General features: G+C 46.4%; 1 protein-coding gene across 1 annotated transcript in view; it reads left to right on the top strand.

Moving 5' to 3' along the window:
* Positions 1-12593, top strand: part of kcnh3 (potassium voltage-gated channel, subfamily H (eag-related), member 3) — a 76231-nt gene that overhangs the window by 61032 nt on the left and 2606 nt on the right. The window contains exons 9-14 of the mRNA XM_062403017.1: positions 867-1066; positions 1345-1594; positions 7095-7309; positions 10175-10431; positions 11886-11986; positions 12071-12123. Coding sequence (XP_062259001.1) covers positions 867-1066; positions 1345-1594; positions 7095-7309; positions 10175-10431; positions 11886-11986; positions 12071-12123 — 1076 coding nt within the window. The remainder of the gene's footprint in view (positions 1-866; positions 1067-1344; positions 1595-7094; positions 7310-10174; positions 10432-11885; positions 11987-12070; positions 12124-12593) is intronic.

A 12593-nucleotide genomic window follows, 5' to 3' on the forward strand; every position in this document is an offset into this window, starting at 1 on the left:
GTGGAATGTTATGTAACATTATTTATAATGTATATAAATAACCTATTGGACCTTTTATGCTTATATAGAACTTTAATTACACATTGCATAGATTGTCGCAGTTCCCTCATAACTTTACATTACACTAGATTAACTATGCCCACATTTTAAAACACAGGATCCAGGGTTATGATTTATCTGAAATATGTGTTGTGTCCTCTTGAATTTTAATTTCACGACATTAATACTCTGTATGTTGTGTTTCTGTTACTGGTTCAGTCTCACGTCCACGAGCTGTAAATACTTTATTTATATTGAATTGAAGTGAGAGAGAGAGACGAGGAGGATCGAGAGCAGCTTCAGGACTTCCTCTGACTCCAGGTCTGTTTCCTGGTGCTCTGCCCTTCAGCTGCACCTGAAAGACATTGAGACGTTTCTACACCAGAGGTTTTTAGTGTTATATTCCTCAGAATGTGTGGCGGGTCACTGTGCACATTCTGAGTCCACTGACACACAGACTAATGACTTTGTCCTGTGGACGTGTCCTGAGGTCTGAAGCCGGTTTCAGCAGCTTCTCTGTTCAGGCATGAATCAGAGTTAGAGACAGAATCTGCTGTGAAATCCACTCAGGACAGAAAATCATAAAACAAACACTTCTGCTTCTCTGTGTTTCCACTCACACCAGGCAGGTGACGGCTGAAGTATTTAGAAAGTATTAATACTACACAGTTCTCATACTGGGGCTGTTTTTGAATTTTAATTTTTTTATTTCTTAATTTAAATCTTCCTGATTTAAGTGTCACTCTCGATGGAAACCAATCAGATCACTCGGTCACTAACTATGATTCATATCAACAGAGTGAATGAACCTTCCTTCTGTCTTCCAGCCCTGATGCATGCTGTGGTGTTCGGTAACGTGACGGCCATCATCCAGAGGATGTACTCACGCCGCTCGCTCTACCACACGCGCACCAAGGACCTGAAGGACTTCATCAGGGTCCATCGACTGCCCAAAGCCCTTGAGCAGCGCATGCTGGAGTGTTTCCAGACCACGTGGTCGGTCAACAACGGGATAGACGTCAATGAGGTAAGGGAAGAGAAGCTTCATGTTAAAGAGCTGTTTCAAAATGTGAAAACATCTTTACCCCTCATGGAGTTTCAGTTTCATCTGATCAGATTCTGAGAGTTCGACTCCAACACCAACAGAGTGGGGGTGAAATGCTGGTCGTGCTTCTTGTTGATGGACGTTTGAAAGATTCAGCAGAACGACACAAAGTAGAAGAAGAGAATCCAGAGACTTTCTGGTTTTATTGTTCTAGTTAACTAGAAACCAGTTCCCAGTGAAACCTCTGTCTTGCTCCCCAGCTGCTGAAGGACTTCCCAGACGAGCTGCGGGCCGACATCGCCATGCACCTGAACAAGGAGCTGCTGCAGCTGCCGCTGTTCGAGTCGGCCAGCAGGGGCTGCCTGCGCTCGCTGTCCCTCATCATCAAGACGTCCTTCTGCGCGCCGGGCGAGTTCCTCATCCGACAGGGAGACGCCCTGCAGGCCATCTACTTCGTGTGCTCGGGCTCCATGGAGGTCCTGAAGGACAACACCGTGCTGGCCATCCTGGGTGAGTCGGGGGAGCAGGAGGTCCACAGAGGAGTCAACTGAGTAACCATGTTCCCTCTTCAGTGTCCTATAGAGATAAAACACAGCAGCTCTTTGGTAAAACAGGGAGATTTAGCATATTATACTTATTATTCTATTTATTCATCTATTTATCATATAATAATTTTAATATTCAGGTTATTTTCCTATTCGTTTCACCCCAATAACCAAAAAAGGACTAAATCATTCCCTGAGTCTTTTTTCTCATTATTGAAGAAACCGGAACAAACGTTAATGAAAAATCTTCAGCTGGATATGAAGTGTGAGATTTGATACGTTCCGGTTCACTAATGAGACTCAAACACAACAAGGGCGGTTTGTCATGCGATGGAAATGATGAATTTGTGACACAGACGTGGATGAAGAGTTCACATTAGAGCAGCAGCAGAGAGAATCACCTGTGGGCTTCAGAGAGAGGATCCTGATCTGCAGGACTCCAGCTGCATCGTCCTGAAGGAGGGAACCGTTCCCTCACAGTAGAGAGGAGAACGGCTCTGTTTGATAATAACTGCTGCTAATGAAGTACGGCCCTTTAGAACAGAGAGATCATCTTTCAGCTCAGTGATCACTGCTCAGATGATTCCACAGTGGTGGGTTGGATGAGATGAAGAGGAGGAAGAGGAGGAAGAGGAGGAAGAGGAGGAAGTGGAGGAAGTGGAGGAGGACACATGTGTGTTTATCAATCAGACAACAAGGACGGCCGGGCTGAAGGAGCATTGATAAAAGAGCTGCTGTTTGTGCCCTGCTGCTTTAAAGAGTTATCAACAAACACATTCCAATTTTGTGAGCCAAAGACAGAAATGAATGCGGGCATATATAAATGTGTGTGTGTGTCTGTGTGTCTGTGTGTGTGAGTGTGAGTGTGTGTGTGTGTAGGTAGGTTGACAGTTGTGAGACGGTGCGATCATGTCCCTGCTCTCCTCGTCTCTGGGGACATGAAGGTGGAGCCGAGTTCAGATCTAATATTAGACCGAACTTCAGACGGTGTGGGAGTGAAGATCCACAGAGCGAAGATCCACAGAGTGAAGATCCACAGAGTGAAGATCTACAGAGTGAAGATCCACAGTGTGAAGATCCAAAGTGTGAAGATCTACAGAGTGAAGATCCACAGAGTGAAGATCCACAGAGTGAAGATCTACAGAGTGAAGATCCACAGAGTGAAGATCTACAGAGTGAAGATCCACAGTGTGAAGATCCAAAGTGTGAAGATCTACAGAGTGAAGATCCACAGTGTGAAGATCCACAGTGTGAAGATCTACAGAGTGAAGATCCACAGAGTGAAGATCCACAGAGTGAAGATCAAGAGAGTGAAGATCCACAGAGCGAAGATCCACAGAGTGAAGATCTACAGAGTGAAGATCCACAGAGTGAAGATCTACAGAGTGAAGATCCACAGTGTGAAGATCCACAGTGTGAAGATCTACAGAGTGAAGATCCACAGAGTGAAGATCCACAGAGTGAAGATCCACAGAGTGAAGATCCACAGAGTGAAGATCCACAGAGTGAAGATCTACAGAGTGAAGATCAAGAGAGTGATGATCTACAGAGTGAAGATCCACAGAGTGAAGATCCACAGAGTGAAGATCCACAGAGTGAAGATCAAGAGAGTGAAGATCAAGAGAGTGAAGATCCACAGAGTGAAGATCCACAGAGTGAAGATCCACAGAGTGAAGATCCACAGAGTGAAGATCCACAGAGTGAAGATCTACAGAGTGAAACAGAGTGAAGATCCACAGTGTGAAGATCCACAGTGTGAAGATCCACAGTGTGAAGATCCACAGTGTGAAGATCCACAGTGTGAAGATCTACAGAGTGAAGATCCACAGAGTGAAGATCCACAGAGTGAAGATCCACAGAGTGAAGATCCACAGAGTGAAGATCCACAGAGTGAAGATCAAGAGAGTGAAGATCAAGAGAGTGAAGATCCACAGAGTGAAGATCCACAGAGTGAAGATCCACAGAGTGAAGATCCACAGAGTGAAGATCCACAGAGTGAAGATCTACAGAGTGAAACAGAGTGAAGATCCACAGTGTGAAGATCCACAGTGTGAAGATCTACAGAGTGAAGATCCACAGAGTGAAGATCTACAGAGTGAAGATCAAGAGAGTGATGATCTACAGAGTGAAGATCCACAGAGTGAAGATCCACAGAGTGAAGATCCACAGAGTGAAGATCAAGAGAGTGAAGATCAAGAGAGTGAAGATCCACAGAGTGAAGATCCACAGAGTGAAGATCCACAGAGTGAAGATCCACAGAGTGAAGATCCACAGAGTGAAGATCTACAGAGTGAAACAGAGTGAAGATCCACAGTGTGAAGATCCACAGTGTGAAGATCCACAGTGTGAAGATCTACAGAGTGAAGATCCACAGAGTGAAGATCAAGAGAGTGAAGATCCACAGAGTGAAGATCCACAGAGTGAAGATCTACAGAGTGAAGATCCACAGTGTGAAGATCCACAGAGTGAAGATCCACAGAGTGAAGATCTACAGAGTGAAGATCTACATCTGTTGGTTTGTTTATTAACTCAGAACACTCTTCACCATTCTCAGATTGTTCCCAGAGAATAATTCATGAATCTTGATGAAAGGAATCACTTTGAGGGAGATGATGAGTGTTTGTGGTTTGGTGAAGCCTGATTGGATTGAAGGGATCTTGGTTGATAGGTCGTCAGCAGGGTCAACCTCAAAGTACCACACTCAGTGAGAGGTCATAGGTCAGGACTTCAATTCTTGGTTTGGATCATTTTCACTGATTTCCCAGGAAGTGATTCATGGATCTTGATGAAACTAATCAGACGTGTTGAGTGGACTTGATCTCTGAGTGGAACTGGGAGCAGCCTGATTGAGTTTCAGGGAACTGGTGGGTGTTGACTGTGGTTTGAACTCTACTGGGAGCTGCTGGATTTCTCTACGTGTACCTAATAAACTGGCCTCTCGGTAGAAACTGACTGTTCTGACATTGACAGATGTGAGTTTTTAATAAAGATCTGACTCTGCTGATCTCAGAGTTCTGTGTAAATGTTTGAGTCTGAACTCAAACCCTCCTGCTGCTCGGCCCTGGTTCTTCAGAGCCGGTCGAGTCCACATCCCTCTGGTTCCGTCAGAAAGTTCAGTCCTGAGTCACTTCAGTTCTTTGATTTGTCTAAACACGACATCAATTTCAGTAAGAACACACGTTGACCCTGTAGTGGTGAGCGTTGTCATTCAAATTCAAATAGGAAACTGAGCAGTCGGACAAATCGCTGCAGCTGTGACAACAGCAGGACGAAATCTAATTTCCTCTGGATGTGCTTCAGAGCCTCTTCAACAACTAATCCTGTACGAGCGGGTCCAGCTCCTCTGAGCTGTGAACGGATAATAGACGAGGTGATGGGGGGGGGGGATTCCTCTGGTTTGTTTGACAAGAGCAGATGCACCCGTCTCAAAAGTCACTTTCTGCAAAGGTCACGTATTGTATTAATGAGTTTGTGCTTGTGCACCTGTATCAATGTATCGTGTGTGTCTGTGTGTGTGTGTGGAACGCGGTGCTGTGCTGGTATCAATAATAAATGTATTGTACATTATTAAAGCAGTTTGATTATTAATGCTTTAGATGGAGCCTGCAGAGCTCAGGAAGCTCCGCCCCTCGTGGCCTTTACCCTGCAGCTCCTCCATGTTGGATTTAACCACCGGAGGAGAGACGTGGATTTACAACAGGATGTGAGGACCTGTCTGTATTTGTGATAATCACAGTAATGTTACAACAGATTGTATAAAGGGAATATTATGGATTTTTTTCTCTGAAATCTAGTTTAAAATGATATCTAGACAGTGTCTGTCTCCTCCATGTTAGCAGAGAGAACATGGGCCAAAGATGGTTTCTGTCCTTTCAGGTCGTTAGTGTCACACTGACGTACGTTCAAGTCTCAATCAGTTATTTGATGGACGATATGAAAAAGGGGTAAAACATCTTGATTGACAGCTGTGTCTGGCTGCTGATTTGTTCTGATTGGTCCATTGAAGCCTGATTGAGCGAATCACTGGGAGCATGTGATGACTTCCTGTGAGCGACTGGAGTTGATGGAATCACTCGGAGCTAAGTTTCTGTTTTTCGTTTTTTAGAATGAAATTTCATGAGTGAGTGAAAACAGAGAAACAAATGTACAAAAGTTTCAGACCACGATGAAAACCAAGTTTAAACCAAACTCTGGGACTCGTGCTGCTCGGGGGAAACGACGAAGATTGTTCCAGTTTGTGTAGAAGTTGCTGTGATTGAGCAGAATCAGATTGTGTGTCTTTGTGTTAACTGCTGTGATCGTCCTGAAGCAACTGAGACACTCTTGAAAAGTTCAAGAACAGATGTCATTGATTAAACAAGCTGCTTTCAGGAGCTTTCGTTCTCGTCTTCGTCATCTTGACACAAACACACACACACTCACACACACACACACACTCACACACACACACTCGACAGATACACACTCCTAAATGTCACTTCCAAGTGCTCATCTCGTGCTCAGTTAAACATTCCGCGGTGATTACGATGAAGACGTCTCTCTCGGCTCCGGTGTCGACTCTGGTGAGAAGCGACTGGAATTCAATGAAGTGAAGAAGACGAGGAACATGGGGGGGGGGGGGGGGGGGGGATTTTTTCCTCAATCAACCGATGCCAATCTGCAGCCTCTCTCTCTCTCTCTCTCTCTCTCTCTCTCTCTCTCTCTCTCTCTCTCTCTCTCTCTCTCTCTCTTCCATCTTCACGTCCTCCACACTCCCTTCACCCATCTTAGTTTCCCCGCTCGTCTCACCCTCCCTCACCCCTTCCTCCCTCCATCTTGCCTCTGCTCCCCTTTGTCGTGTTTTTCTCCTCCATCCCCCCCCCCCCCGCCTCCGTCGGCCTTTCTTCTCCTCCCCGCTCTGTTCTCAGCCCTGAAACAGTCTTTGTGTGACTCTCTCTCTCTTCTTACCGAGCTCTGCAGGGGGCTGCGTCAGTCACAAGCCTCTTGAATGAAAGTCTGATTCACTGTGGAACGTTTCCATCGCTCTGCGTCAGCGGGGACGAGATGTGATGATGAGAAATCTGCTCAAAAGAAACTTAAATAACACTCAGATTAAAATCTCCTTGAAACCAATCCACTCAAATGTGATTATCTCAGAACACTGACTCTGCTGAGGGAAAGAGAGACAACTGGAATTCATGAAAAACATGCAACACGCTAATTCTGAGATTCAGATAAATGACATGGTAGTGTGTCTGTTCAGTGCTGCTTTGTGCAGGTTGTGTGTTTTTCTCAAGATGAGTTCTACATTAAACTCTCTCTCCTCCTGCTCCTGCTGCTGAAGTGACTCTGCAGGTTCAAACCTTTCACCGTCTGCAGCTCAGATTGTTTCCTAACTTTAAAAACAGATCGTGAAAATACTCTCACTGGAAACCATGGTTTCTGAGATATAAACAACGTGTTTGTGTGTCTGTGTGTGTCTCCAGGTAAAGGAGATCTGATTGGCTCGGACTCCCTCACCAAGGAGCAGGTGATCAAGACCAACGCCAACGTGAAGGCGCTGACGTACTGCGACCTGCAGTACATCAGCCTGAAGGGCCTGCGCGAGGTCCTGAGGCTCTACCCCGAGTACGCCCAGAAGTTCATCAGCGAGATCCAACACGACCTCACGTACAACCTGCGAGACGGACACGGGGCCGACGTGAGTTGTGTTACCACTCAAATCTCCTCAGAATTCACAATTCAAATGTTAGAATCGAAACTAAAATGCCCCAAATTCCACTGAAATTCATCGAGCTGCTCCGAAGTGTGTTGTTATGAACATATTGTGTAATTTTGCGGACAAACAAACGTAAAGGGGTGAAGACAAAAACTCCTCGGGTGCAGTGGTTCATTTGGAACAGACTGCACCGCCCCCTTGTGACCACCAGACAGTTTGCCAGTGGTTCACGAGTTTGTTGTTATCGAAAGTTTGTGTCAGAGCAACTGAAGTAGAACTTTAAAGGCAGAAGAAACAAACTGTCCTGACGAGAAGATGAGAAGATGAGTCTGCAGGCAGAGGAGAGATCTGGAGGCCGAGGCGACGGCTCAGTAAGTCTGCAGGAATAACGACTCTCTCTACATTGTGTATTTATAACTACACACAGTCTTCATCGTACAACACCAGATCACACACACTCCTCTGTGTGCGTCCTTGGAACGATCGATACTCGATAACGTGCAGTCTGAGGAGACGCTCACATTAAGAAGACTCTCATGCATGACCTCGCTGACACCACTTCAAACGTGCACTCACACAGAGCCGTGCACGTGTCGCAGCTTCTCCAGCCTCGAGCCTTGAAGTGCTTTTTCTGAACCGAGCACACAAACACGAACCCTGCACTTTCATCTGGAGCAGCAGTGGGAGCAAAACACTGGGACCAGAATAGATCTGTGCTGTTTGAAGCTGCTCCACAAAGCTAAAAATAGAGCACGGGGGGGAAGCACGGGCTCTCCCTGACTGGCTGCTCCCCCGAAGCTGCTGCTAAGATTGGATCCTGCTCGATATAAATAGCCCAGTCTGAGATGAGGAGGAGGAGGAGGAGGAGGAGGAGGAGGAGAAGAGACGAAGGGGAGGGGGGAACCTCGGCTATCTCACATTCATATCTGCTCTTCCTCACAAACCTCCTCTCGCACTGCAGTGGTGTTTGTTTCTGCAGGGAGCAGCACGTTTACTGCAGAGTGTGTCCTCATGTCAGTGTGTGTGAGTCTGCAGCAGTGTGTGGAGGACGCACAACCTGCTGCCCCTGTCTGGATGCACATGTCCACCCTGGTTGTGAATGCAAAGCCCTCGTGGTACCAGCAGCTCCGGTGTGTGTGTGTGTGTGTGTGAATATGAATGTGAGACTCCAGCGCCGTAGTAAACAAACACTGGAGCCTGAAGAGGATGAGTGATGGAGTTCAACACAACAGAGACGTGTGGGAGCTTCATCAAATACACAACAAATGAAGAAGGAGCTGAAACACTGGAGGGGGGGGGGGCTCATACTGGCCTTTCAGTCTCTGCAGCAGAAACATGACAGGAGAAAAACATACAACCCTCACGTACTGTACACACACACACACACACACATGCACAAACACACGTACACACTCATGCACAGACACACATACACACTCATGCCACGCTCATACTGCTGCAGCATCAATAAGAGAAGAAGCACTTTGTTCATTCTCGTTCTTGCAGACGCACACACATCTTACACACATCCTCATACTGAACATGTGCACATACAGCCCAGCCCAGCCTCTCACACACACACATACACACACACATGATGTGAGGTGAATGCAGACCCCCCCCCCCCCCCACCACGCACACAGACACGTGCACGCCGACACGCGGCAAGCACACACTTATCACACCCCCGCATCACAGAGCGTTCCTTGGCTTCCTCGGGCGCTGGGAGCTAAGATTAGAACAAGACGGCTATAAATACATTACGGTGGCACAGAAGGGGGGGGGGGGGGGGGGAAGGGGAGGAGGAGGAGGAGGAGGAGGAGGGGGGGGGTGGATGAGGGGAGGAGGAGAAAAGGGCAGAATGCTGAGCAGGCACGGAGGGAGAGGAGAAGAGGAAGACTTGATTAAAGGGAGAGAGCAGAGGGGCGTCGGCTTGTCTGATGAGAGATGACATGTTGTCATTTCAAAACTGATCATTTATTATATTTCTATTATAAATAGAATATTACAAAATATAAATATCACAATGACAGGCTGTTGTTTTTAAAGCACGTATTAAATCCTGTTTTGTTGAGCTCGACACTTTCAGCGAGAGGCTGATGGGACCTGAGTGTGTGGGTGTGTGTGTGTGAGAGAGAGAGTGTGTGTGTATGTGTGTGAGTGTGTGTTTAATGTTGCACCACAAGACGGAGCTAAAAAGATATTCACATAGAAAAGTACATGATTAGAATTTGACTGTGAATCTCTTCATTTCATTTTCCTCCTCGAGTCTTTTTCTGAACCTTCTGTCGTCTTCACTTCTTCACACATTAAGACAATATTTCATTTTTATTTAGGATACAGTATTTTCTGAAGATCTGAACGTTAATATTGATGAAGAAGAGGAGGAGAAATGTTTAGTGTCTTTGATACGTCTGTTAGTGAAGGATGAAGGATGAGATGCAGCTCAACACCATGTTTTCACTTTCTCTTACATGGTAAGATATGATGTTATTTGACATCCAGATGATTTAATTGTGAGTACAGTTTGGTTTGGATCCAAATTAAAACCTAAATGATGTTTCATGTGGAGACAGTTGCTTCTCGGTGGAGATGATTTGATTCGAACAACACTGGAGTAAAAAGTGTGAAAGAGAACTTCTTCTAAAAATAAACAAGATGAGAATCTGGACGTTTCTCCTTAAACGCTCTGAGTGGGAGGTGGAAGTGAGATCTGATGTGTGTCTGCCCCCTACTGGCACAGCCTCGCCACTGCGCTCGTTTACCAACTGACTCTCTATTCGCTCACTTCACTGTCGACTCATTCCCACTGTGATGCCCCCCCCCCCCCTCCTCCCCCCCTCTCAGGTGGACTGGGAGAGCAACGGCGGCCTGGTGAAGAAGCTGCCGTCGATCCGTGAGGATGAGGAGGGCGACGAAGAGCAGAGCTCTGTGTCCCGAGCCCCCCGCTCCCCGCTGCGCCTCAGCAGGGGGCTCAGCTCGCCCCTGCGCTCCCCGCTGCTGCCCCCCCGGCCCTTCAGGGCGCCCTCCGATCACACTCGGCCCTCCACCCTGCAGATCCCCGTGGTCAGCTTCTGCAGCGCACCGCCGGAACTCAGCCCCCGGTAACACACACACACACACACACACACACACACACACACATACATACATACATACGAACATAAAAATATGCACAGGAAGACACATACATGCATGTACTCACACATATATACACACACATGCATACACACATACAGTCTCAAAAATCTGCACAAACATATGCAAAATGTCAACACACAGATGCATGCACACACACGTGCACAAACACACTTGCCACAATCAAAAAAAATGACACAGATAAGCACAAATGCATTGAATCACACATGCACAAAAACAAACACACGTGCACACAAGCAAAACATTAACAACTGCAGATAAACACAAACACACGCACACAGGCATACACACATGCACTCACCACACGTATATTCACACACACGTCCACAAATGTATGTATAGCCTACACACACAAAAATATGCACACACCAAGAAAAACACATACATGCACAAACATATGCACACATGTACACAGACAGATTCATGCACACACACGTGCAGAAACACACGTGAAAATACACACACACACACATTAACAAACGCACACATGGACACATAAAAATGATACAGATAAGAAAACATGCATTGAAACACACATGCACACAAGCAAATACACAAACCTAAACACCTGCAGATACACACACACACACACACACACACATACACACACACACTCTGAAGTCTTGCTGCAGCAAAGTGTCGGGCTGCCATGGCAACCAGCAGATCACATGGGACCTGGCTGATGTTTGAAGGTGTAAAGATTCTACACAGTGAAGATGAGGTGTGTGTGTCTGTGTGTGTGTGTGTGTGTGTGTGTGTATGCGTGTGTGTGTCTGTGCAGTGGTGTGTGAACACAAGCGGGTGATGGACAATTTGGCAACACACTGTGATCACTGCTCTGTTTCTCCTTTCATCTCTCTCTCTCTCATCCTCCCCTTCTCATCTCTGTCTCTCTCTCTCTCTCTCATCCCTATCTCTCTCTCCCTCTCTCTCTCATCCCTCCCTCTCTCTCTCTCTCTCTCTCACTCATCTCGCCCTTGCCCCCTCTCTCTCTCTCTATCTCTCATCCGACTATCTTTAATCCCTCTCTCTCTCTCTCATCCATCCCTCTCTCTCTCATCCCTCCCTCTCTCTCGCTCTCTCTCTATCTCTCATCCGACTATCTTTACTCTCTCTCACTCTCTCTCATCCCTCTCTCATCTCTCTCTCTCTCTCTCTCTCTCTCTCATCCCTCTCACTCTCATCCCTCCCTCTCTCTCTCTCTCTCCCTCTCTCTCGCTCTCTCTCTCTCTCTCTCTCTCATCCCTCTCATCCGTCTCTCTTTCATCCCTCTCTCATCCCTCTCTCTCTCACTCTCTCTCATCCCTCCCTCTCTCTCTCTCTCTCTCTCTCACTCTCTCTCATCCCTCCCTCTCTCTCTCATCCCTCCCTCTCTCTCTCTCTCTCTCTCTCTGCACAGGTTCGTGGATGGAATCGAAGCAGAGACGAGCTCCACCTCGTCCCAGAGGTTCGAGTTCAGCCCCGGTCTCTCTCCTGTAGCGTCTCCCTCCCCGTTCCCAGGTAACCCGCTGGACCACAGTGTCGCACCCACTGGTGTTTGTGTAGGCGCCTCGTTCACGTGTGTGTGTGTTTGTGTTGCTGCAGGAATCCGGGAGCAGACTGAGATCAAGCAGAGTGTTTCCAAACTGACGGAGGAGGTGAGTGAGGATGAGGATGAGGATGAAGATGTTTACACATCCACAACAAAGCTTTAATTATTAATTATTAGTTTGTTAATCAGCAGAATGTTTAACAAACTACACAACACATTTCACTGCAACGTTTCCATTAACAAAGGTATCAGGTTGAGGAAATGACTTCATACTGCTGTGCACAGCGCCACCATGTGGTCACTCATGAAGCACTTTTCATTTGGCTCATAAATCCTCAACTCAACAATGATACTTATAGTTTAATAAAGTTTTAATTCACTTTTGTCCAGTTTCAGCCAAAAAATTTCACCAATTGTCACTTTATTTAATCCTGAACATTAAATATTTAGGCAGTGATGGAAATATAAAGACTTTTATTCAGTACAATTTACAGTTCCAATCCTGTCACATTAAAATATATGATCAGCTCATCAATTCCTGACCTTTTTATCTTGTAGCCAATTATCTCATTTCAG

The sequence above is a fragment of the Platichthys flesus genome, chromosome 13 (assembly GCF_949316205.1).
Source record: "Platichthys flesus chromosome 13, fPlaFle2.1, whole genome shotgun sequence".
NCBI lineage: Eukaryota > Metazoa > Chordata > Actinopteri > Pleuronectiformes > Pleuronectidae > Platichthys > Platichthys flesus.